This window comes from Ostrinia furnacalis, unplaced genomic scaffold (assembly GCF_004193835.3).
Source record: "Ostrinia furnacalis isolate ACB-3 unplaced genomic scaffold, ASM419383v2 OfSCF1370, whole genome shotgun sequence".
Taxonomy (NCBI): domain Eukaryota; kingdom Metazoa; phylum Arthropoda; class Insecta; order Lepidoptera; family Crambidae; genus Ostrinia; species Ostrinia furnacalis.
The window spans coordinates 190558-218225 of record NW_021131609.1 but is presented as its reverse complement, the minus strand read 5'-3'; the positions used below and the strand labels follow the sequence as shown (position 1 = coordinate 218225).

Here is a 27668-nt window from a genome sequence, read left to right as displayed (position 1 = left end):
AAAATAAAGACACAAACGCCCGTAGTCATAAATATTACTATGAAGTCTCACAGTACGCGTGGCCGCACAGGATGACACACGAACCAATCACAGAGCTCTATTCAAATCTGTGATCCATGCAAGCATCGTTTGTGAACACGGGCGTGATTCAGCTGATCTTTTGACTGTTACTTAGCCTACTCATACTTTACGCGACAAAATACAGTATATCCAACTACAACCCAACTTTCCCCTGCAGGTGACGAGAGGAGGCACGAACACAGTGGTGGTGCCAAACAGCATGTGTCCCCAGCCTCCCCCGCCGGACCGGCAGTACTGCAACGTGCTGGACTGCCCCGTGCGCTGGCAGACCGGCGAGTGGACCAAGTGCTCCAAGACCTGCGGCGGCGGCCTCAAGCAGAGAGAGGTGAGGCTTCTTACAGCTGACCATGATGACGAAGACTACGAGATGAAAAGGACGAAGGAGCATTCAACTTTCTTCAACAACTTAGAACTAAGCGGTCTACTACTGTAACATAAAGCAGAAAGAGGACGGTCTTCTTTCCCCAACTTCCTTATCTTTAGGTGATAGGAGGAATGAACACAGAGATGATGCTGAACCAATTTCTCTAAGACTTGTAGACGACATTAAGCAGAGGGAGGTGAGTCTTCTTCCCCCAATTTCCTCCAGGTGACAGAGGAGGCTCGAAAGCAGTGGTGGTGCTCCAAGACTTGCATCGGCGTCAAGAAAAGAGAGAGTTGAGTCTTCTTTCCCCAACTCCTCTGTCAGGTGACAAGAGGAGTCTCTAATACAGTGGTGGTGCTTCAAGACTTGCGGCGGTGTCAAGTAGAGAGTAAGGCGAGTCCTTTTCCTCCAACTTCCTCCTCTCTAGATAGTAAAAGGAGGCTCAAACATAGCGGTAGTTCTGGACCAAGTGCTGGACCAAGTGCTGGACCAAGTGTTGGACCAAGTGCTCCAAGGCTTGTAGTGGAGTCAAACAGAGGGAGGTGAGTCTTCTTTCCTTAACTTCCTCCAGGCGACAGAGGAGGCACGAACATAGTACTGTAGTGGTGTCGAACAGCATGTGTCCCCAGCCTCCCCCGCCGGACCGGCAGTACTGCAACGTGCTGGACTGCCCCGTGCGCTGGCAGACCGGCGAGTGGACCAAGTGCTCCAAGACCTGCGGCGGCGGCCTCAAGCAGAGAGAGGTGGGCTTCTTACAGCTGACGATGATGATGATGACGACAAGATGCGAAGCATGGAGCGATTCAGCAGCATATATAGGACAACTTAGAACTAAGCGATCTACTACTGCAGCAGAGAGAGGTGGGGCTTCTTACTGCTGATGATGATGACGACGAAATGAACGTAAGAAGGAGCATTTTCAACTTTCTTCTACAACTTAGAACTAAGCGGTCTACTACTATCATATCAGGGAGACAGAGGTGAGGATTCTTTACAGTATAACGAAGATAATGAGGAGACGAGACTCGACTGATGGAATGATGTAGCAGCAAACGAGCGACGTTCGTTTGCAAAGAAGTCATATTAAGCCTTCTATCCACTTGAGCTTACTCAGGCGAATGAGCGGCTCATTTCGCCGAGCCACTGATTCTCCTGAGCATGCTCAAGTGGATAAAAGACTTTAGGGGAGTGAACCCAGTGCTCCAGGACCTATGGTGGCTGCGTGAAGCAGAGAGAGGTATGTCTTTTTCCCCCGATTTCCTTCACCAGGTGACAAGAGGAAGCACGAACACAGTGAGAGTGGGGTGAAATAGAAAAAGATCGGTCTTCTCCCAACTTTCTCCAGGTAACAGAGGAGGCACGAACACAGGGGTGGTGCCGAACAGCCTCCCCCGCCGGACCGGCAGTACTGCAACGTGCTGGACTGCCCCGTGCGCTGGCAGACCGGCGAGTGGACCAAGTGCTCCAAGACCTGCGGCGGCGGCCTCAAGCAGAGAGAGGTGGGGGTCCTTACAGCTGATGGTGATAATGGTGATGATGATGAGCAGACGAAGGAGCATTTTGAACTTTCTTCAGCAATTAACTTTAAACTAAGCGGTCTACTACAGCAACACAAAGCAGAAAGAGGGCGGTCTTCTTCCTTGGGTAAGAAGACCTTCCTTTGAGGAAGTTGGTCCTCCTCTCCAGGTGACAAGAGGTGTCTCTAATACAGTGGTGGTTCTCCAAGACGTGCGGTGGCGTTAAGAAGAGACAGGTGGGTTTTCTTCCCCCAACTTCCTCCTCTCTAGATAATAAAAGGAGGCTCGAACACAGCGGTAGTGCTGGACCAAGTGCTCCATGACTTGTGACGGCATCAAGCAGTGATAGGTGGGTCTCCTTCTCCCAACTTCCTCCAGGTGCCAGAGGAGGCACGAACACAGTGGTGGTGCCGAACAGCATGTGTCCCCAGCCTCCCCCGCCGGACCGGCAGTACTGCAACGTGCTGGACTGCCCCGTGCGCTGGCAGACCGGCGAGTGGACCAAGTGCTCCAAGACCTGCGGCGGCGGCCTCAAGCAGAGAGAGGTGGGGCTTCTTACAGCTGATGGTGACGAGGAGCCGAGACGAGTCTCATGGAACGATGTAGCAGTGAACAAGTGACGATCGTTTGCAAAGAAGCTATGTTAAGGAGTGGACTTAAAATATTTCGTCACCGTCACCGACAATTTGTCAAACTAGGGGAGTAGACCAAGTGCTCCACGGCCTGCGGTGGCGGCGTCAATTAGAGAGAGGTGAGGCATCTTTACAGTCTAAGGGCGCCTTCAAATTAGACGCGTGAGGAAGCGCTGATATGGCAGCACTCACTAATAGTTTTCAAACAAGCTATGCTAAGCCTTGGAACCACTTGAGCATGTTCAGGTGAATGAAGGGCTCATTTGGTAGGAGTGTAAGTAGACAAGTGTTGAATGCGTAACCATTTTTTTTTATACACAAATACTACTCTACTCATGGTTATTTATTGATCCCAAAAACCCAAAGTTCTTAATTAAACACCAAGTGGATGCAAGCAAGTGTGGTAGAGAGACCAGCATTCAGTGTCATCCAGTGCTACCATGTCCTGAAAAATCAAATATTTATTTATTCCACCAGGTGGATTGCAAGCAAGTGATGGCACAGTCCCACGTCGTAGAGAGACCGGCCTCACTCTGCAGCTCTCCTCGGCCTGCCTCCACCAAGTCGTGCAACACCAGGCCTTGTCTCCTGGACACTGCTTCTCCAGAGATATCTTTGGCCAACTCGTCGTATATACAGCATGATCCAAAGAAGAAAAAGGTATGTACGCTTCCTTGGTCTGATTAAAGAGAGTCTTGATAGATGTAAGCTCTAGGTGCACACATGTTTACCATAAGAGTCGTCCAGTGCTTAATTTAGTGGAAACATAAAGACTGGAATAGAGCGTTCTAAAATGGGCAAAGGTACAAAGTAAAGAAGACTTTCTTTACTTCGCTCTACCTACAGTTTATCCATTATCAATTCTCCAAATCCTAAATAGGTACCCTGGATGGTCATCATGATTTGGAGAATCAACCATGATCGTTTCAACATTTTGACTCAAATGAATTTACTGCTAGCTGAAGAAACTAACAATCCCAAATGTCTCCATCTTTTTCAGACCACACAGCAGAAGTCACATGATTTGAATCCAAATATTATTGTTACATAGCTAGTTGGTACGGCATTAAAATGAAGGGAATAAAACCTTTCTTTTCAACAGGTGACAGTAAAAGTGGGGGGTTCAGCGACGATTTTCTACGGGACGCAAGTGAAGATCAAGTGTCCGGTCAAGGGCTACAACAGGACCAAGATCCAGTGGGCGAAGGACCATCAGATCATCACCAAGTCTAAGAAGTACAAGATTTCGAAGAAGGTTAGCACACAATAAATATAAAGAACACAATTTAGGCAAAGATTTACCTGATTTTAGTTTAGCTTTTATAGTGCAAAAAATACATAATGGAATTCGTGGTAATACAATTCACTGGCCCTTTTATTGAAACGAAACAGTGGTAAGGTTAATACTGGGACGTGTAAAAGTGCTTTTTAAAAGCCTATTTGCAAAAATAAATAAGTTTTTATGAGTTTATCATCAGGTTTCCATTAAAGGAATATGCCAATTCACCAGAGCAAAATGGAGGATTTGGACTACATACCCTATAACTCTACTACTAACTAGGGATATAAAATAGTTATGGAAATAACATTAATTTTCCATCCCTCTCCCACCAGGGTGCTCTCCGCATCACCTCTCTCTCGCTCCGCGACCACGGCGTGTACACGTGCGTGGCGGGCCGCTCGAGCGCCAACCTTACGCTGTTGGTCAAGCCACGGCCTGGCGAGTTCCCGTCCAGCGAGGAGATAGAACGGCACAAGGCGCTGGATGAACCGTCGTCCCCTTTAGCTGACAGGTAGGCTCACGCTGGATGGTCAAACCTCGGCCTTACATGTTTTCTTCCAGGAGATTTAAAACTAAGGTTCTGGACGAGCCATTGTCCTCTTTAGGTATCTGGTAGGTTGTAGTTCCCGTCCAGCGAGGAGATAGAACGGCACTAGGCGCTGGATGAACCGACGTCTTGCCTTAGCTGACAGCCGCCTTTGGTTAGGCCGCAGCCGTGCATGTTTTCTTTCAGAGAGTAGATAAAACCAAAGCAGGTTGAAACGATCGTCCCTTTTAGCACAAACTCACGTTTTGGTCAACCGCAGCCGTCAAGTTTTATTCTAGAAAAGAGACAGTAAAACTAAGGTTTTAGAAGAACCATCATCCTCTTTAGCTAACGGAAGAATTTAACGCCAAATAACGCTGTTAGTTAAGCCACGGCCGTACATGTTTTCTTCTAGATGAAATAAAATTAAGATGCTGTACTTAAAACCGTCGCCCTAAGGCAGCAAGTTTATATTTTTATTTTATTGACATCTGAAAACCATAAAGACGCTTCCTCCTTTGTTGAAGTCGGTTAAAACCTGTATTTTCCCACAGCCGCGCGGATGGTCGGTACCGCGCTATGATTGGCAGCGCATCCGACGACCAGTCCCATGAGCAGCGCCCGGGGGACCAAAAGAAGACCTATAAGAACCGCTCCCGGGGTGAGTGACGATCACAATCATCATCATCATCATCATCATCATTATCATCATCATCATCATCATCATCATTATTAGGTATAGCCATAGCACGAGGTCCACCGCCATAAGCAGCGCCCGGTGAACCAAAAAAAGACCTATTAAGAACCGCTCTCAGGGTGAGTGACCGATCATAATAATAATATCATTATCATCACTGTAGCCATAGTCGGTCGATTAGTGCCCTTGTAAAGCCAAATAGGAAAAAACAATGGTCACCCTCATGAATTTCAGCATCAAGTCATTGTTCACTCACAATCATCATCACTATGAACTATGAACTGATCAAAAGACGTGAACTTGGCCTTCGTGAATTTCGATTTATTATTTGCCTAAAAATTATAATACATAATACTATTTTAAATAATTTTCCATAATTCAAAAAACATTGGTTTTCTTGCTATCTAAGATAGTAGAAAATGTTTTATCACTTTCCTTAAAAACTGACTAGCTTACCAAATCCTACAGGAAAATATTGAAAAGAAATCCCCATCTCTACAAGTATTTCCTAAGTGTTTGCAGAGCTCTCGCTCGTCCTAATTAGAGATAAAGTGCGTAGAATGAGGAAAAACCCGGTCTTTAGTATTACATTGACAAGGTAACGGCATTTTGGAGATGTTCGTTTTAAAATGACGCTCGATCAAAGTTACTCGTTGCAGCATTAAGTGTAGTGTACACGCTAGGCGACGCGACAGCGACAGCTCGGTGACTTAAACGCGATGACAAGCTACGGCCGACAATTTGATACAATTTTGTTCAAAGCTTCGCACCCTTGGCATCAGAGTCGCGGAGTCCTGACAACAAGATAAGATATGAAATTGTCTATAATAGGGGTCTAGGGTCGAGCTGTCGCTATCGCGAGTCGCCCAGTGTGCGCTTGCAGCATACGAAGGAATTATACGACCTAGTTCCACCAGCCCCCTTCCATCACTGGGGAACCAGACGCAGGTACGCTAACCTGCGTCCATCCCTACATTGTCGACATTCCACCAGCTCGCACTAAGCGTTTTGACGACTCGTTTATAATGGCTGGGATTGGAATTTGCTGCCTGCTGCTGTATTTCCTGAACACTAGAATCCGGGCGTTTTCAAGGCGAGAGTGAATAGGCACTTACAGGGCAGATATGTACCATCCTAGACTGCATCTCACTTAACACCAGGTGCGATTGCGGTCAAATACCTGCCTTTTTTTACCATAAAAAAAGAATTTACACTTCGAACTAAAGTCATAAAGGAATCACTAAATACGTTTTTTAATTCCTACAGGTAAAATAGACAAAGTGAGAGACGCCCTGTATGGAAACACAGCTACCACGAGCACCAAAGCAGCTCCCAGCTATAATTCGCAAGCCAGAGACATCTACGATGAGAATGAGGTGAGTGACCACAACACACTGAACATAGGTGGAGCGTCATTTTGGAGCATTTTGTAGGTGATGAAGCATTTTGAATGGTAGTTCAGGCGTCATAAGGTGATTGTTATCATTTATCGAAATGGTATAACTTCATTAGGTGATGGTTATGATAGGATGGAAGTCAGGTTTTGCATTTAATTTCATTATTTAAGTTTAAAAATGTAAAATACTCAAGATAATTATCTATATCTTGCTCAACTCGGTTAGACATTTCAGAAAAAAAATATGCCTAAGAATTTTTCTTCTCTCATCATTAGCACACTTATTACATTGAATATCTATGTTCTAAGTATAAGACATAATCAAGACCTCATCGAGTCAAATCAGAAGTTCGTATCTATCTATTTACCTATTCCAAATTATTCATTTATTCTAAACGAGAATTACCTATTTACCTACTCTTTAATGGGGCTAATAATAATTATGATTTGTCTTTTTCTTGTCTGCTGATGCGTCACTGAGTAAAGAACTCGAGCTTCACATTAAAGTAGTAATAAAATACCGCTCAATCTTGTCCCTAAATACCTACCTACTCCAAGAAAGTAATTAGTAGATTATCCATTAAACTAAAACGTTTCTCAGCCCTCGTAAACCTAAGACCTAAACAATGAAATAGATTTAATGTAGCACAAATAACCTAAAGTAAATTTTGCTATTACAGTTTTATTGCCAACGTAAAATCGCTCGTAAAGTTTACAACGCTCATTTCACAATTGAACTTACCATCTATTGGTGTAATTACCGGGATCCGTACTTGAAACATTAATATAATTAAAGGTAAGTACGGTCACTGGCCTTAAATTCAACTTTGCAAAATTACCCGACGACTTGAAATGTTTCGGTGTATAGAATTGGGGCAGACATTTTTAATGTCCTTCTAAAAGGACTTCTCAAAGAAAGTTTGAGATAAATGTAAACTGGGGGTCAAATGCTGGTCATTGGTTTATAAAGGGACAGTCTAAGAGCGCTTTCAATTTCGACGCTTCGTGTCTGATGCCTGCCGCGCGTCTGCCATGCGTTCGCAAGACACAAACTATTGGTAATTGACAATTTTATTCCGACGCAGTTATAATACGATACAACTAGCGGCCGCCCGCGACTTCGTATACGTGGATCCCGTATTACCCCTTAGGGGTTGAATTCTGCAAAATCCCGTTTTAGTGAGTACCTACGTTCTAAAAGGAACTACCATGCAAAATTTGAGGCTCCTAGCACTTTTAGTTTCTGAGATTTCGTGATGAGTGAGTCAGTCAATCAGAGACCGTGTGCGGTCTTGCAACCGCATGGCAAGCGCGCGGCAGGCGTCAGACATGAAGCGTCTAAATTGAAACTGTCGTAAAATGCCCATGTAGCGAGATATTAGAACATTAAAGAAGAACGGTCATCTGTGACCCAGGCCCGACAGAAACGAGACATACCTCAGTTTTNGAAGTCATATTAAGCCTTCTATCCACTTGAGCTTGCTCAGGCGAATGAGCGGCTCATTTCGCCGAGCCGCTGATTCTCCTGAGCATGCTCAAGTGGATAAAAGACTTTAGGGGAGTGAACCAAGTGCTCCAAGACCTATGGTGGCTGCGTGAAGCAGAGAGAGGTATGTCTTTTTCCCCCAATTTCCTTCACCAGGTGACAAGAGGAAGCACGAACACAGTGAGTGGGGTGAAATAGAAAAAGGTCGGTCTTCTCCCAACTTTCTCCAGGTAACAGAGGAGGCACGAACACAGTGGTGGTGCCGAACAGCATGTGTCCCCAGCCTCCCCCGCCGGACCGGCAGTACTGCAACGTGCTGGACTGCCCCGTGCGCTGGCAGACCGGCGAGTGGACCAAGTGCTCCAAGACCTGCGGCGGCGGCCTCAAGCAGAGAGAGGTGGGCTTTTTACAGCTGATGATGATGAGCAGGAGGTTTCTCGAACAACTTAGAACTAAGCGGTCTTCTACTGTAACATAAAGTAGATAGAGAAGGATCTTCTTCCTTGGGGGAAGTTTGTCCTCCTCTCTAGGTAACACTCTTAGATAGTGTCCTAGATCAAAGTATTGTAAGTAAGTCTAAAAACACACACCATTGTGTGTACATATTATTGTGTAGAGGCATTCCTTTACATTCTGTTCTTCACAAAGACCACGCTTGATCTTTGTCATCCCAAAACGGTCTAGTTCTTAATCACATCATCTTACCAGGTGAACTGCAAGAAAGTGTGGTTAGGGAGACCAGCCTTTCTCTAGAGCTCTCGAGATGATCCTCATCCAGCGTCGACCAAGTCCTGCGTTGCCATTATAATTTAACATTTCGTTTCAGCACTTATGTATTGTCCCTAATACTAAGATGTGTAAAAAAACACTTTTTAAAAGTATATTTGCAACAAATATATGACTTTTATGACTTTCCACCAGGTGGACTGCAAGCAAGTGATGGCGCAGTCCCACGTGGTGGAAAGACCGGCCTCTCTCTGCAGCTCTCCTCGACCAGCCTCCACCAAGTCCTGCAACACCAGACCTTGTCTCCTGGACACTGCGTCCCCAGAGATATCTTTGGCCAACTCGTCGTATATACAGCATGATCCGAAGAAGAAAAAGGTATGTACGCTTTCTTGGTCTGATCAAAAAGTCTGGATAGATGTAAGCTTTAGGTGCACACATGATTATCATAAGAGACGACTCCTCGACCAGTTCTTAGTTTAGTGGGAACTTAAAGACTGGCATAGCGCGCTCTAAAATGGGCATAGGTCCAAAGTAAAGAAGACTTTCTTTACTTCGCTCTACCTATAAGTCTATCTTATCGATTCTCAGTCATCAAGATTTGGAGAATCGATCATGATCGTTTCAATATTTTGACTCAAAAGAATTTTCTGCTAGCTGAAGAAATGTCTCCTTCTTTTTCAGACCACACAGTAGAAGTCACATGATTTGAATCCAAATATTATCCTTACACAGCTAGTTGGTGCGACATTAAAATGAAGGGTTTATTGATTTTTCAACAGGTGACAGTAAAAGTGGGGGGTTCAGCGACGATTTTCTATGGGACGCAAGTGAAGATCAAGTGTCCGGTCAAGGGCTACAACAGGACTAAGATCCAATGGGCGAAGGACCACCAGATCATCACCAAGTCGAAGAAGTACAAGATTTCGAAGAAGGTTAGCACACAATAAATATAAAGAACACAATTTAGGCAAAGATTTAGATACCTGATTTTAGTTTAGCTTTTATAGTGCAAAAAAAATACATAATGGAATTCATGGTAATACAATTCACTGGCCCTTTTATTGACCCGAAACAGTGGTAAGGTTAATACTGGGACGTGTAAAAGTGCTTTTTAAAAGCCTATTTGCAAAAATAAATAAGTTTTTATGAGTTTATCATCAGGTTTCCATTGAAGGAATATGCCAATTCACCAGAGCAAAATGGAGGATTTGGACTACATACCCTATAACTCTACTACTAAGTAGGGATATAAAATAGTTATGGAAATAACATTAATTTTCCATCCCTCTCCCACCAGGGTGCTCTCCGCATCACCTCTCTCTCGCTCCGCGACCACGGCGTGTACACGTGCGTAGCGGGACGCTCGAGCGCCAACCTCACGCTGTTGGTCAAGCCACGGCCTGGCGAGTTCCCGTCCAGCGAGGAGATAGAACGGCACAAGGCGCTGGATGAACCCTCGTCCCCTTTAGCTGACAGGTAATGTCATTCTGATGGTCAAACCTCGGTCTTACATGTTTTCTTCCAGGAGATTTAAAACTAAGGTTCTGGACGAACCATTGTCCACTTTAGCTATCCGATAGGTTGTGTGTAATCTCACGCTGCTGGTCGAACCGCGGCCTGGCGAGTTCCCGTCCAGCGAGGAGATAGAACGGCACAAGGCGCTGGATGAACCGTCGTCCCCTTTAGCTGAAAGGTAACGTCATTCTGATGGTCAAGCCACGCCTTAGATGTTTTTTTCTAGGAAAGAAAACTAAGGTTCTGGATGAACTATTGTCCCCTTTAGCTGTCTGGTAGGTTGTGTAACTTCACGCTGTTGGTCGAACCGCGGCCTGGCGAGTTCCCGTCCAGCGAGGAGATAGAACCGTTGTCCCCTTTAGCTGACAGGTAACGTCATGCTGTTGGTCAAACCACAACCGAATATTATTTTTTACAAAACTTAGATGAACCGTTGTTTTATTTAGCTCACGCTATTGGTGAAACCACGGCCAAACAAGTTTTCGTTAGAAAGGTTAATGTTATGAAAAGACGAAGACAGGATTCCCGTCCAATGAGGAGATAGAGGCCGACTAGAGCGCTAGCAAATATAAAACAGATATGGCCAGATCTTCAAAATTTATTTTTTTAAATACCAATAGCCGCTATTAATAATGAGCAGTATTGTTTCCATTGCCACTTTAACTGACCAGAACTGTATGTCCACCAGCCGCGCGGATGGTCGGTACCGCGCTATGATTGGCAGCGCATCCGACGACCAGTCCCATGAGCAGCGCCCGGGGGACCAAAAGAAGACCTATAAGAACCGCTCCCGGGGTGAGTGACGATCACAATCATCATCATCATCATCATCATCACTATGAACTATGAACTGATCATAAGAGGTGAACTTGGCCTTCATGAATTTCGATTTATTATTTGCCTTGAAATTATAATACATAATACTATTTTCAATAATTTTCCATAATTCAAAAAACCTTGGTTTTCTTGCTATCTAAGATAGTAGAAAATGTTTTATCACTTTCCTTAAAAACTTGCCTAGCTTTCCCAAATCCTACAGGAAAATATTGAAAAGAAATCCCCATCTCTACAAGTATTTCCTAAGTGTTTGCAGAGCTCTCGCTCGTCCTAATTAGAGATAAAGTGCGTAGAATGAGGAAAAACCCGGTCTTTAGTATTACATTGACAAGGTAACGGCATTTTGGAGATGTTCGTTTTAAAATGACGCTCGATCGAAGTTAGTCGTTGCAGAATTAAGTGTTGTGTGCACACTAGGCGATGCGACAGCGACAGCTCGGCGACTTAGATGCGACGACAGGCTGCGGCCGACAATTTCATACATTTTGTTCAAAGCTTCGCACCCTTGCGGCCTTGGCATCAGAGTCGCGGAGTCGCGACGACAGTATGAAATTGTCTATAATAGGTGTCTATAGTCCGGTCGCCGAGCACGTAGAAATTCGTGCAATGAACCCAAACTACCCATTCTTATCGCTTGCGTGTAATTATATTGCTGTCGCGACTGTGTGACGGGCGGCCGCAGTGAGTGTGTGAGCGCGACAGTAACATAATTAGGCGCGAGCGATAAGGATGGGTAGGTTGGGGTCATTGGACAAAATTCTACGTGCTCAGAGACCAGGCTTTAGTCGCCGAGCTGTTGCTGTCACGAGTCGCCTAGCGTTTTAGCGCACGCTAGCCTAGCGTTTTTTTTCATATTAAAATTAAATCAATTATTATTTACTCCTACAGGAAAAATAGACAAAGTGAGAGACGCGCTGTATGGAAACACAGCTACCACGAGCACCAAAGCAGCTCCCAGCTATAATTCTCAAGCCAGAGACATCTACGATGAGAATGAGGTGAGTGACCACTACACACTGAACGAACATAGGTGGAGCGTCATTTTGGAGCATTTTGTAGGTGATGAAGCATTTTGAATGCTAGTTCAGGAGTCATAAGGTGATTGTTATCATTTATCAAAATGGTATAACTTCATTAGGTGATGGTTATGATAGGATGGAAGTCAGGTTTTGCATTTAATTTCATTATTTGAGTTTAAAAATGTAAGATACTCAAGATATCTATAATATCTTGCTCAGTTCGCTTAGACATTTCAGAAAAAAAATATGCCTAAGATTTTTTCTTCTCTCATGATTAGCACACTTATTACATTGAATATAGTATAAGACATAATCAAGACCTCATCGAGTCAAATCAGAAGTTCGTATCTATCTATTTACCTATTCAAAAATTTTCATTTCCTATTCTATCTTATCTCTATTTATTCTAAACTAGCGGCCGCCCGCGACTTCGTACTCGTGGATCCCGTTTTACCCCCTTAGGAGTTAAATTTTGCAGTCTTAGTGAGCACCTACGTTCTAAAAGGAACCTCCATGCAAAATTTGAGACTCCTAACACTTGTAGTTTCTGAGATTTTGTGATGAGTGAGTGAGTCAGTTAGTCAATCAGTCAGTGACCTTTCGCTTTTATAGTTAATAGATGAGAATTGACTCTTCAATGGGGCTAATAATATGATTTTCTCTTTTCCTTGTCTTCTGATCCGTCACTGAGTAACGAACTCGAGCTTCACATTAAAGTAGTAATAAAATACCGCTCAATCTTGTCACTAAATACCTACCTACTCCAAGAAAGTAATTAATAGATGATCCATTAAACTCGTTTCTCAGCCCTCGTAAACCTAAGACCTAAACAATGAAATAGATTTAATGTAGCACAAATAACCTAAAGTAAATTTTGCTATTACAGTTTTATTGCCAACGTAAAATCGCTCGTAAAGTTTACAACGCTCATTTCACAATTGAACTTACCATCTATTGGTGTAATTACCGGGATCCGTACTTGAAACATTAATATAATTAAAGGTAAGTACGGTCACTGGCCTTAAATTCAACTTTGCAAAATTACCCGACTTGAAATGTTTCGGTGTATAGAATTGGGGCAGACATTTTTAATGTCCTTCTAAAAGGTCTTCTCAAAGACGTATAAAGTTAGAGAAATGTAAACTGGGGGTCAAAAGCTGGAGTTTTTAAAACTCATTCATTGGTTTATAAAGGGACAGTCTAAGAGCGCTTTCAATTTAGACACTTCGTGTCTGATGCCTGCCGCGCGTCTGCCATGCGTTCGCAAGACACAAACTATTGGTAATTGACAATTTTATCCCGACGCAGTTATTATAATACAACTAGCGGCCGCCCGCGACTTCGTACGCGTGGATCCCGTTTTACCCCCTTAGGGGTTGAAGTCTGCAAAATCCCGTCTTAGTGAGTATTTAGGTACTTTCTAAAAGGAACTCCCATGCAAAATTTGAGACTCCTAGCACTTGTAGTTTCTGAGATTTCGTGATGAGTGAGTCAGTCAATCAGTCACCTTTCGCTTTTATAATAAACTAGCTTTCCGCCCGCGGCTTCGCCCGCGTGGAATTTTGTCTGTCACAGAAAAGCTATATCGCTAGCGCGCTAGCTTTAGCGTGTCCCTGTTTCAAAAACCGGGATAAAAACTATGCTATGTCCTTTTCCGGGACTCAAACTATCTCTATGCCACTGGCATTACTGGTTTAGGCGTAAAAGCAAGACAGACAGACAAACAGACAGAGTTACTTTCGCATTTATAATATTAGTTAGAAGTATAGATATAGATTTACCGTGTGCGGTCTTGCAAACGCATAGCAAGCGCGCGGCAGGCGTCAGACATGAAGCGTCTAAATTGAAACTGTCGTAAAATGCCCATGTAGCGAGATATTAGATCATTAAACTTGCACAGCAGATTTTTATAGATCAAAAAGGTGTTCTATCCCCATAATCTTTTATAGGCACAGATCGTAAAAAATAGACGAACTATAGGTAAGATACTTGACACACTATAGGTGACTATAAAAATTGGTGACAATTTGCAAACTTGATGGACTACTGATTTCGAAATCTATTTCGAGAATTCGTCTAGCAATTATTGCTATATGGTATCAACGACCGAATTCTTGAAAAGCTATAGTTTGTGTCAGCTCAATAGAACTGTTCTACACAAAACCCGTTTGTTCTGTCTATAGAACTAAATGTCTTTGTCTTGCCGATCAAACCTATTGCTTCACTGCTCTCTAGTCAACTAGAGCATACACTGTTGAGGTGGGTTTAGACTAAACGAACTTAGAAGTAAACCGATAACTTTTATTTATAAGTTCAAGTTAAGAAATTGTTTTAACAAATTAGGGACCAGGAAAAGAGAAATTATGTTTCTTGCTTTCTAATTATGAAGGCTGAATGTTTCTTCTTCTAATGTAGATAGTGAATTATCGTTAGTATAGTTATAATAATGAATATTTAATTAACCTTAGTCGTCAATAACAATTAATGAAGCTTTTATGTCTTCTGTGTTGGATTTTTCTGCCCCTTCTATCTTTCTATTATTTGCTTCTATTCACTTATGGCACTGTTTGTCAATTTACATTTTACAAACTGGCTTACGATTCCTGAAACCTTTCTCGTTCGGTCTAAACGCACCTTAAAAGAAAACATGTCACTATCTTAGAACTTGCATCTTCATTGAACATAAAAAGATGCACTTTAGATACGTTCCCTGTTCTAGACTGGGAATTTTATATTGAAGTTTTATCCTGTTCGACACTCTAGAAAAAAGCAAACTTGACTCCACACTATGTAGGTTGAGGATAAAACAATAGATTTTTCCAATCAGATATTGTATAAATGAAAAATAAAACAAATAAGATGTATGACTACCTATCTAGCAATCGGCTCATATTGATAGTAAAATAAGGAAAAAGTTTACAGAAGAATAAAGACACAAATAACCAAAAATATCTTCCACATTCCAAAATGCTCCAACTGAAAGTGACACTTCACCTACGCCACACCGCAGAACCTTCTAACCTGAAATTTTCCAAAACTATAACGTGACAATCTTCGCACGCCGCTTGGGACCTAAGGAGAGTGCTATATCCTCGCAGATACTCCCCCCGAAGCGCAACAGTGCCAACCGACTGCTACCCTGCCTACATTACTTAGTAATGCAATTCCAGGTGAGGAAATTCCGAAATAGAGACTTCTGGGTTACACGTTTCTTCGTATGCGCCGTTTTCGGGATGTTGCTGTACCCATACATCATTTGGGTTTAATTGGTTTACTAATTCTGTTTTAGCACGTTTGGGGACATTTACGTTTTTAATGAATATTATTTGGTTTAACATTTGGTTGTGTATTGATTTGATATCTACTAATTGATTGATTTACGCATGTAATTGAACAAAACCGAACATTGGGGTTTAATTTCTTAATATTGCACTGATTTATTTCGGTTACTACCTACTATCATGGATGTAGTATGGATATTCATCTTCATCAAAATTAACTTGGGACTCAAAATCATTGCATTGCAAGTGTTACCATAAATAGAGCTCATATAATTGATATGGTCAGATGTTTTGGAATTTCCAGACTTTCGGCAACTCCAGGGGACAGAGGATGGTAGACCCCATAATAATGTATCAGAACTACGGCGTTCCTTCCAAAACCAGAGTGATCAATCTCGAAGATAAGCAGATAGTGTTCCCCGAAGATGATGATTCTGATATCATTATAGTCAATGAAGATTACAATAGAAATGATGATTATAATAGAAATACAATTGAAGATACTACATCTCAGGAATTAAAAGAAGTTAATGATATTGAGACAACTACAGATCACAGGTAAGTTATTAAAAGCTTTAAGACCTAAACATAGGAAGATTTTACCACGATTTTTTATAGGGTAAAGTCGCGATGAGGTCGTCGGTCCACCTTGTGGGTGGACGTCACACGCTGCGTGCTAGTACGTGGCCTCCACTCCCGAACCTTGCTCCACAAAGTGGACCGACGACCTCACAAAGGTAGCTAGACGGCGTTGGTTCCAGGCCGCCACCAACCGGGCGATGTGGAAATCATTGGTGGAGGCCTATGTTCAGCAGTGGACGGCTGAAATGATGATGAACATGATAACAGACCGAAATTTGCACAGGAGAGGCCGCGGGCAAAATCTAGTTAAAAATAGAAAAAGTTGTAAATCATCAACGTAGAGAATCCTTAGTTAAAAGCCATAAATGGCCATATCTATCGTCATTTCCTACCAATATGCTAATGCAAAAGCCTTTATTGTCTGGAAGAGATCGCTTCATAGCGATAAGACCGCCTAGTTGTACCTTGTGTGTTCCTTTTCTTTCTGTTCTTATCTTTGGTGTGCAATAAAGTGTATTTATTATTATTATTATTATTATTATTANAAAAGCCTTTATTGCCTGATGGCAGTAACGAGTGCTTATTTACTTAGTATTTTCATAATCCATGTTCCGAGTAACGTTCTATTTCAGAATATCTAGACCCGGTTAAAGGTAATTATAACCTGACCATGGCTCAATTCGGAGAATTCACAAAAGGTCGTAATTTATTACTGGTTATAGTTGATTTTTATTGTATGCTTGATTAAGGTTACAATATGTGATGTGGTTGCCGTGTTAAAGTGGCATTAGAAGGAAAACTGTAATTTCATTCAATCAAAATTAGAGTTGTATATGTTGCCAGTTCAGAATTTAATTCTTAAGTGGGAAACATAAAATAATCAAAAAATAACTCCGTGTGATTCCCCGTTTGGATGAAATATACCAGTAATATGGGAGGACAAGCTTGACTCAATTTATTATGCAAAAACGAAATTTGATTCTATACTTCGGAGGGTATATCAAGCCTCGATTCTGAAGCAATTGAACTCCATTTGAAATTCGATTCTGATTGGGCCACAAATCTGATCAATATTGAGCACATACGATAGATAAAGTAACTTCATACTTCAAAATTCTGGACGCAGTGGTAGGGTTAATACTGGGACGTGTAAAAGTGCTTTAGAAAAGCCTACTTGTAATAAAATTTATCTCTGATTGCCAAAGTTTTGCACATCATTTCTTTCTGTCCTAGGATGAACCAGTACTTGGACGCACACGAGTATGAGTGGATGACCACAGACTGGTCACCATGCAACGCGCCCTGTGGTCAGACTGGCCATGAAGTCAGAGGGGCTGTGTGCCAGGTAAATCATTTACTTATCTTTGGCTGATTTTCCACCAAAGATGTGTCAGAATGTGTAACTTCTTACTTGCATCCGTCGCACACTTACTTCCCTACATAGTACACATCGCAAATACTTATACCTCGCAACATCCTTTGCAAGTTGCAACACATCATTTGCAAAACATCCATCGAGACACGTCTTGTTTTGTCCAAAAGACCTGTGTTGAGCGAAGTGAAACCATTGGTTCTTAACAAACATATCCCTTGCTACGCCGCTCGACATATCTTTGATGGGAAAGCAGCCTGAATATTTCACAACAACTACAATAATCAAAAGCAGTAACTAAAACTATTAACACATCAACAGCACAAGAAGAGCAATTCCACCACCACGGTGGAGACCGACGAGTGCACGTCCCGGGGCATTACACCTCCTACGGTGCTACGTCCTTGTCAGAGCAATAGCTGTGCTAGCTGGAGGACTAGCGCATGGTCACCCATCCGGTGCTTGGCCAGCGGGACTGGTAAGATACTCCAGATTTCTTTACTTAGAATCATAATTATCATCATTTCATTTCCACTGCAAGAGGACGAGCCTCTAATTGATTGGACAAAAAGAGGATTGGCCTATAGTAGGCTTGTTAAAGGGACTTGCTTATTTGCCTTTTCGACATCATGGGAAGAGAAAGAACACAGAGAAAAGTACAAAAATACAAGAAAGATAAAACAATCCTGCGCGTGGTGAATATTTTGGGTATGTAGGTGACACAATGCAGAAGAGGGTATGAAAGACAGTGGTTCCAGCAGGCTAGAATAGGACTACTCTCACTCTTTCCGTGGATGCCGTAAGAGGCGACTAAGAGGCAAAATATGCGAACATTAGGGAGGCCTATAATGTTCCAACGCCTCCTTTGGCCAGCGTTCTAAATGTAAGCCAAATCCTCCATTTGCCTCTTGTAACTAGAAAGGAATTCTCCTGCAGTGGAGACTAAATGACCTGACAATGATAGCTCAAGATCTTGAATTCTATCATCAAAATCCTCTCAACAGCGGTAAGCAGACGCAAAGTGGAGTGTGTGAGCGAGAACGGGACTATACAGGCCGACACCAGCTGTGAGTACAGCGCGCGGCCTGAGAAGACCCGGCGCGAGGCCACGCCCTGCAGGCCGGCCTGGTCTGTCGGGCCTTGGAGCAAGGTAAGGGTTTGAACAACCTTGGTTTGTTTTTAAGTTACTATGGCAAATTAAATTAAAGACTGAGGATGTTCTAGACCCGCGGCCAGGCACATTTAAATACTCACATTGACTGATATAATATTATTATTATTTACGAGCGCTTAAAGTGTTTTTTGGAAGTCCTTGTGGGACTTGTCTTTGGGAGGTCTTTTTCTGCAAACGTCTTTCGATTGAAAATTTCTTTGCAGAGCATACTAAGCGCAGCTTATGGTCCTATGTCCCCTAGATGGGGCAGAGAGCGTCCTCAACAGTCCTCCATCTCGTTCGGTCTTGAGCTTCTCGCTTGATTTCGCTCCAGGTCTTGCCGATCTTCTTCGCCTCGTCCGCCAAGTTTGCCTGGGTCGACCACGTTTGCGTTTTCCTTGGGGATTCCAATCCAGAGCCTGCTTAGGAATGTGATCGGGTTCCCTTCGGAGAGTGTGGCCAATCCAGTTCCACTTGCGGCGCTTGATCTGCTGGTCGATCGGAATTTCGTGGCAGCGTTCCAATAGCTCGACGTTGCGATACTAAGCGCAAGCGTAGGCCAAGTTTATTTATGAAGATTCTCCTCCTTTGATAAATCCCACCAACCACGCTTGGCTGCATGAGATTGAATCTCCACAACGACCATGGCCATCAAGCTCGTGGTTATTGTGGCAAATCGTGAGAATTGCTCGCTTTTCCGATTGCCAAACAACATGCCCTTAGTGACTTGTTGCGTCTTTCTCCCTAATCTTTGTTATCTAGTCCTGCAAGGTTGCTGGTATTTTAAAACAACCCACTACATATTTTTATTATTATTTTATCCCAGTGCGTAGGCGCATGCGGCAGCCCAGGCCGCCAGCACCGCGTGCTTCGCTGCGTGTGGCGCGCGCGCACCCGCCGCGGAAAGGAGCGCGGGGCGGGGGCGGCGTGCGCGCGCATGCGGCGGCCATTAGTAGCACGCGCTTGTGACGTGCACGCGTGCGTCAATAAAGGTAAGGGGTGTTCACATAGAAAGTCCTTACAGGTTTGTTTTTAGTGTATTCACTACGTAGTAACAACTAAGATAGGGGCGCCAACTGGTGAGTGTGCAATGGGCAAGGAGTGCGGGGCGGGGGCAGCGTGCACGCGCATGCGACGGCCGCTCGTAGCACGCGCTTGTGACGTGCACGCGTGCTTCAATAAAGGTAACCTTTGAAAATCAGACCAGATTTGATCACAGCGTCATTCACTCATCATCTTACTACCTCATCATCTTCCTTCGGAATCTACATCCACGATTTCACCCACGTAAAATCTGAAAATAACTCAGAGTTCAAATTTTCAGCGTGCCACTAAGTGCCTCTGAACTGTCAAATAATTGCAAAAACGGTTCTGTTTGACGTGACGGCGACGGCATCACGCATCTCTTTTTATCACACAGTGTTGCTGCTAATTACATCTCGCTCGCTCTATTCTTTGTTGCTCTATTCCGCTAGGTATATTAACTTTATTATTTAAACAGACAAACGAGGAGCTGTATCCGTCTCTATAATCGACGTGAACATGACCGTGGAAGAGAAAAATAAAAGAAAGATATTTTTTGTGACTTGTATCGGAATAACGTGCTTGCAATCGGAGTCATTGCAGCTGCTTAGAAGTTTATGCGAGGATGAAACGCGAGCTTAGATTCTAGACTACATTCGATCTATGCTCATTAGTCAATTAGGGCCTTATCAAATGTACCGCGTGCTTCGCGGAAAGGAGCGCGGGGCGGGGGCAGCGTGCACGCGCATGCGGCGGCCATTAGTAGCACGCGCTTGTGACGTGCACGCGTGCGTCACCAAAGGTAAGGGGTGTTCACATAGAAAGTCCTTACAGGTTTGTTTTTAGTGTATTCACTACGTAGTAACAACTAAGATAGGGGCGCCAACTGGTGAGTGTGCAATGGGCAAGGAGTGCGGGGCGGGGGCAGCGTGCACGCGCATGCGACGGCCGCTCGTAGCACGCGCTTGTGACGTGCACGCGTGCTTCAATAAAGGTAACCTTTGAAAATCAGACCAGATTTGATCACAGCGTCATTCACTCATCATCTTACTACCTCATCATCTTCCTTCGGAATCTACATCCACGATTTCACCCACGTAAAATCTGAAAATAACTCAGAGTTCAAATTTTCAGCGTGCCACTAAGTGCCTCTGAACTGTCAAATAATTGCAAAAACGGTTCTGTTTGACGTGACGGCGACGGCATCACGCATCTCTTTTTATCACACAGTGTTGCTGCTAATTACATCTCGCTCGCTCTNCTGCCTAGCTCGCATAAATATTTATAACTTTGTACATTTTAAAGCATGTAAACCTTTGAAAAAGAGGCTGACAATAGTGACTGAGTTTCTTACGCTGCTTCTTCTCAGCACTGGCCCATTTATTGTCCTGAAGCAGTGGTAGGGTTAATACTGGGACGTGTAAAAGTGCTTTTTTTAAGCCTATTTACAGAAATAAATGAGTTTTAATGAGAGGTTTTTAATGATTTTTAAATGTAAGCCAAATACTCCATTTACTCTGGTAACATCCTTCCTCGTTCCTCGTTGTGGATAAAAAGAAACTAAAAAATCTAAAAGGAGTCGTTCTTCTGCGGTGAAGACTAAATGACATGACGATGTTGATGACAGTTCAAGGTCTTGCATTTTATCATCAAATTCCTCTCAACAGCGGTAAGCAGACGCAAAGTGGAGTGTGTGAGCGAGAACGGGACTATACAGGCCGACACCAGCTGTGAGTACAGCGCGCGGCCTGAGAAGACCCGGCGAGAGGCCACGCCCTGCAGGCCGGCCTGGTCTGTCGGGCCTTGGAGCAAGGTAAGGGTTTGAACAACCTTGGTTTGTTTTTAAAGTTACTATAGCTTATGAAAGGAAAGACTTCTATGGCCCTTGAATGTCTAGTAATATTTAAAACATTTTTGGACGTTCTTGTGGGAGGTTTTTATGCAATAGTGAACGTCTTCCGATTGAACTAGCGTTGAGAGAGCAGGAATATACCAAGCACAAAACAAAAATGTGCGTTTATGAACCAACCGCGCATGGCCATACCAAAGACAAAGCTGCAGGACAAAGACATCCCCCAAGGATTTCCATAACAACTTCGGCCATACCAAGATAGAAGATAATGTAGCTGAATCATGAGAAATGCATGCGGATTTTGTATCTGCCAAGTATCGTGCACTCCATGGACATCTCTACTATTTCCATATCAACCATAAATGGTCATACCTAGCCGAGTGAAGGGAACTGCGGCTGCCTTTGTCAGATTGATCTCTACCTCCTTCACTTCCTACAAATTATTTACTTTATGAGCAGTAGACCTAACTGACTGAGTTTCTGCCGCCACTTCTCAGCACCAGCCCATATGTCGTCCCGAAGTGGTGGTAGGGCAAGCTATATTCGGGACTTGTATAAGTGCCCTGGAAAGGCCATAGCCACGATAGCCGAACGGTGAAGGGGTCGGACTGGCCGACTCGAGATCCGAGGAACGCGGGTTCGAATCCCACCGCCGCTCGACTGTTGTGGTGAGCCTTTCGTAACACAAGCTTATTTAGCTTACCACGAGAGGCTAACGTAATTTGTGTAATACAAAATCAAAATCAAAAGTATTTATTCAGTTTAGACCAGAAGTGGCACTTATGAACGTCAAAATATTATTATAGAAAATAATAAAAAAAAGAAAAGGTAGCCCTTATGGGGCACTTTACATGTCTCCTTATCTTTTGGGCCCTACCAGCGCTTCGAGACAAACATATGGCAAGTGCTGAGAAGAAACGCCGGAACAAACTCAGTCACCACTAATTATCTAACGGTGGGAATAACCAAATTCGAGTAGGTACATCAAATATGTGCAGACTGAACTGACCACGCATCCTTGTCATCAATATAGTCTCGAACCTTGTAGTACCCTTTGGACATAAGGGTATTTTTTATATGTATCTTAAATTTGTTTATTGGCAATTCGACAAGGTTGTGTGGTATTTTGTTAAATATGGTAATACATTTCCCCAAGAATGAATTACCTATTTTATGCAACCTAAAAGATGGAATATACAAATTGCTAATAATATTTTTAAAGATTAAAAAAGGGCCTATACTGAATTTGAATTTGAATCGTGTTTGTATCGTAGTGCGTAGGCGCATGCGGCAGCCCAGGCCGCCAGCACCGCGTGCTTCGCTGCGTGTGGCGCGCGCGCACCCGCCGCGGCAAAGAGCGCGGGGCGGGGGCGGCATGCGCGCGCATGCGGCGGCCGCTCGTAGCACGCGCTTGTGACGTGCACGCGTGTGTCAATAAAGGTAAGGACTGGTTTCCCAAACATTGTTTTAATACTCTACAAAAGATGGTGGAGGCTTGGCCCAGGCCAAGCAGTTTGCGGCCATTGCACAGTCATTGTCTCCCGGCCAAGCTAAGCTCTAATGAGACGCGCGCATGCGGCGGCCGCTAAGTAGCACGCGCTTGTGACGTGCACGCGTGCATCAACAAAGGTAAGGGCGTGTTCACATAGAAAGTCCTTACAGGTTTGTTTTTAATGTATGTAATGTATGTATGTTGCTGTCGCGCTCGCACACTCACTGCGGGCGCCCGTCGCACAGTCGCGACAGCAATATAATTACGCGCGAGCGATAAGGATGGGTAGCTTGGGGTCATTGGACAAAATTCTACGTACTCACGGACCAGGCTTTAGTGAACCCAATGGTTAATTTTCTGGCCAAGCAGTTTGCGGCAATTGCACAGTCATTGTCTCCCGGCCAAGCTAATATCTAATGAGACGCGCGCAAGCGCCGGCCGCTAAGTATCACGCGCTTGTGATGTGCACGCGTGCGTTACCAAAGGTAAGGGGTGTTCACATAGAAAGTCCTTACAGGTTTGTTTTTAATGTATGCTCAGCCTGGTCCGTGAGCACGTAGAATCCCGTCCAATGACCCCAAGCTACCCATCCTTATCGCTCGCGCGTAATCAGGTTGCTGTCGCGCTCGCACACTCACTGCGGGCGCCCGTCGCACAGTCGCGACAGCAATATAATTACGGGCGAGCGATAAGGATGGGTAGCTTGGGGTCATTGGACAAAATTCTACGTACTCACGGACCAGGCTTTAGTGAACCCAATGGTTAATTTTCTGGCCAAGCAGTTTGCGACAATTGCACAGTCATTGTCTCCCGGCCAAGCTAAGATCTAATGAGACGCGCGCAAGCGCCGGCCGCTAAGTATCACGCGCTTGTGATGTGCACGCGTGCGTTACCAAAGGTAAGGGGTGTTCACATAGAAAGTCCTTACAGGTTTGTTTTTAATGTATGCTCAGCCTGGTCCGTGAGCACGTAGAATCCCGTCCAATGACCCCAAGCTACCCATCCTTATCGCTCGCGCGTAATTATATTGCTGTCGCGACTGTGCGACGCGCGCCCGCAGTGAGTGTGCGAGCGCGACAGCAACATAATTGCGTGCGAGCGACAAGGATGGGCAGCTTGAGGTCATTGGACGGGATTCTACGTGCTCACGGACCAGGCTTTAGAACGCTTACCAGCGTTCAAGTTTGCGGCAAGGAGCGTGGGGCGGGGGCAACCTGCGCGCGCATGCGGCGGCCGCTCGTAGCACGCGCTTGTGACGTGCACTCGTGCGTTACCAAAGGTAAGGGGTGTTCACATAGAAAGTCCTTACAGGTTTGTTTTTAATGTATGTAGAACGCTTACTAGCGTTCAAGTTTCACGGCAAGGAGCGCGGGGCGGGGGCGGCCTGCGCGCGCATGCGGCGGCCGCTCGTAGCACGCGCTTGTGACGTGCACGCGTGCGTCAATAAAGGTAATTTTAAGGTCAGACCGCGCTAGAACCGAATGGCATTAAGCTCATGCTAAAGCCTGGTCCGTGAGCACGTAGAATTTTGTCCAATAACCCCAAGCTACCCATCCTTATCGCTCGCGCGTAATTAGGTTGCTGTCGCGCTCGCACACTCACTGCGGGCGCCCGTCGCACAGTCGCGACAGCAATATAATTACGCGCGAGCGATAAGGATGGGTAGCTTGGGGTCATTGGACAAAATTCTACATACTCACGGCCAGGCTTTAGTGAACCCAATGGTTAATTTTCTGGCCAAGCAGTTTGCGGCAATTGCACAGTCATTGTCTCCCGGCCAAGCTAAGCTCTAATGAGACGTGCGCGCGCATGCGGCGGCCGCTCGTAGCACGCGCTTGTGACGTGCACGCGTGCGTTACCAAAGGTAAGGGGTGTTCACATAGAAAGTCCTTACAGGTTTGTTTTTAATGTATTTATAATGGCGCCAACTGATGAGCGTTCAAGTTTCACTGCAAGGAGCGCGGGGCGGGGGCGGCGTGCGCGCGCATGCGGCGGCCGCTCGTAGCACGCGCTTGTGACGTGCACGCGTGCGTTACCAAAGGTTCTTTTCTCTCCTCGGTCCTCCATCTCACCATTTCCCCCATTTTAAATGATTTTGTAGTCTAGTGGTAAGACGACTTTCCTGAGACCCAGAATAATTAAGAAGACTAGATTTTGTTCTAAATTCGCCTTTTTTGACGTGGAGGAAATTCTTTGCGTACCGTCACCGCAGCGGCTGCTGGAGAGCAGGGTAGTGTGTGGGACTCCCGGCCCCCTAAGAAAGGCGCTACTCCATCCTGACAAAGATGGGAATTATCCACTAAAAGTTCTACGTCCGCCTGGCTAGCAACCACCATCTTAAAGTCTATTTCCGTCAACAACGCTAACAGCATTGTTGTGTTTTGATAATGGACGTAAGAGAAGGGAGAAAAAGAGCCAGTTCCAATATGGTGGAGGCTTCATGTAAGGCTCGTTTCCACCCTAGGCCTGATCATCAATTTCCATTAATGATACATTCTAAATCTAGTTTTATATTATTAATCCTCTCATAAACTTCAATCCATTGCAATAACTCCGATCGCAATGCGCATTACTCCGATACAAGTCTCATTAGAGTTGGCCAACACCTTTGTCCAGCAGGACAATGGTTTTGTTCAACGAACTTTATTTTGCCTGAAAGGAGCGCGGAACAATCTCGCAAACTGTACCGTTGGCAGAAACGTTTACAGTATTTTTAAAACACTTTTTTTGGCCGTATGATTTTGGCAAAATAGTAGTAGGAGTTACTCAGTTAGAAAAGGTCGTGCTCAATACTCAATTTTCAATCGTTTATTGCATAACCACATTAGCTCCTGCAACGGTAACTAAATTCTCTGATGATGAATTTTAAGAATTTAAAAAAAATACAGTAATGATCACGACTCTACAAATTGACTAGGATAAACATAGACACTTCAAAGATTAAAAAACGTTTTGGGATCTCTCAGTCACTAGCTCTATCTTTTTATAATAATGAGATAATTATAATGTAATTCTTAATCCAGGAATAGTCCTAGACTCATAAGAGTCTATTATTTAATTATTATTTTTCATTGGGACATCATTGTTTCCTTAACATCTACCAACGAGAAAACATGTTTTTGCTGACCTTACCTAATTTTTCCCTTTCATTTCCTTAGACGGGGTGTGCCGAGACACATCGCGATACTGCGAGAATGTGCGCGCCATGAACATGTGTGCCCTCCGGCGCTACAAGGAGCAATGTTGCAAAACTTGCACGGAATAAAACTACCCGCAATGAACTCTAAGTCAAAGGAGCAAGGGTGAGTTTGCAATACATTCCGTGGTAAGACGCAAGGGAAAATGGACTGTTAAGGAATTGCAATTGAGTTTTGTGCAGCGTGACGTGATATAGTGTTCAAGTGATCTGGAGTGTCTGATGATTTTAAATTCGGATTGGGATCGTTTATTCTATGGTGAGTTTATACTAGAGCGTTTCTATGTAATGTAATCTTACGAATGGTACTATACAGATAAATGGTAGGTACTACGTTTCATTCATGAAACGATGACACAAACTGATACTAGAACATTTTCATACAGCGACTCATTGTTCTGTTACAAGTGAATGCTCTAGTCCACATTCACCTTTATGTTTGACGTGATATAATTCAGTAGCAAAAGTTTGAATTTGAAACTTAAATAAAACTAGATAGAGGCTATTTTTGAATGGGAACCATAAACGATTCCAATAAAGATCTGAGGATTAGATTAATAATTTCATTGTTTTATGTTTGTGTTGAAATTGATGGAAATAGATCAATATTTTCTAGACTTCATTTTTTTTTTCAANAGAAGTTTGAAATAAAAATTTTAACATTGAACATGCCACGATTATTCTCGTAAACAAATTTCCGGGAATAACGATTCAATATCCATAGTGCTTTTGGTAAATCAGCCAGTTTCAAAGATAAAATTCTAAAAAAAAATCACAAGGTGTATAGGGACCCCCAGATTACGAAAATCGCTTAATCGGAAAACTGCTGCTATGGCTATTGCGGCTTTATTCCAGGCACCCATCGATATCAATTTGTTAATATAGCAATTATGAGGTGCAGTATTAAAATTATGGTAATATTAGAAAAATATTATTATTATATTCACGATTTATTGTCAATTGTTAGTTGCATAAATTTTAGGATCAAGCTACACCGATAATTTTTTTGTTTTTTAATGTAAGAATACAGTTTACTACCATTTAATTTGAATCCAATTTCCCTTTTTTAAAGTCCAGAGATACGGTATTAGATAAAATATTCGCTGTTATAAATAAATTACATTTTACTATCACAGAAAAAAACACAATATTACATTTTAACTTGGTCCGAATACAGAGACAAATCTGTTTTCCAAATATTATTTAAGCTATTAAGAACTAACGTGTATGATCGAGTGACATGCAATAGTCAGAAGATAGCTTCAAATAAATATCTTAACACGACTGACTGATATGTGGCTAGATTCTAATACATACCACTGTGTACATAACAAATTCAAAGGCCAGTACATAACTAAATAACACTTACTAAATATAGCGTAAAATATTGCAAATTCTGCTTTATTTTAGTTAGAAAACTTGGGTGTTTCAGAAGATGAAATATAAATTATAGTTATAAATAATATTCTAATGATTTCAAATGTATCTGAAATAAATGTTCCATATCAAATTCAACTGCCATTCTTGAATATATGAATATAAAGCTTTGCTTTTGTGAAACGATATTTATGTTATCTGTTAACATATTTACAAATATACCAACATAAGCTCAAATATTATTAGTTTAACTAAATCT

At 43.4% G+C, this 27668-nt stretch overlaps 1 protein-coding gene across 1 annotated transcript in view; it reads left to right on the top strand.

Annotated features, from left to right (window-relative positions):
* The window catches only part of nolo (ADAMTS-like no long nerve cord), a 196536-nt gene extending 169892 nt beyond the window's left edge, over positions 1 to 26644 (top strand). Inside the window, exons 18-30 of the mRNA XM_028304071.1 lie at positions 239 to 406; positions 3072 to 3254; positions 3697 to 3849; positions 4209 to 4387; positions 4957 to 5063; positions 6366 to 6475; positions 15159 to 15251; positions 15649 to 15920; positions 17178 to 17289; positions 17638 to 17794; positions 18321 to 18466; positions 19296 to 19461; positions 25995 to 26644. Of these exons, the coding sequence (XP_028159872.1) occupies positions 239 to 406; positions 3072 to 3254; positions 3697 to 3849; positions 4209 to 4387; positions 4957 to 5063; positions 6366 to 6475; positions 15159 to 15251; positions 15649 to 15920; positions 17178 to 17289; positions 17638 to 17794; positions 18321 to 18466; positions 19296 to 19461; positions 25995 to 26101 (1953 nt within the window). The 3' untranslated portion in view covers positions 26102 to 26644. The remainder of the gene's footprint in view (positions 1 to 238; positions 407 to 3071; positions 3255 to 3696; positions 3850 to 4208; positions 4388 to 4956; positions 5064 to 6365; positions 6476 to 15158; positions 15252 to 15648; positions 15921 to 17177; positions 17290 to 17637; positions 17795 to 18320; positions 18467 to 19295; positions 19462 to 25994) is intronic.
* The last annotated feature ends 1024 nt before the right edge of the window (positions 26645 to 27668 follow it).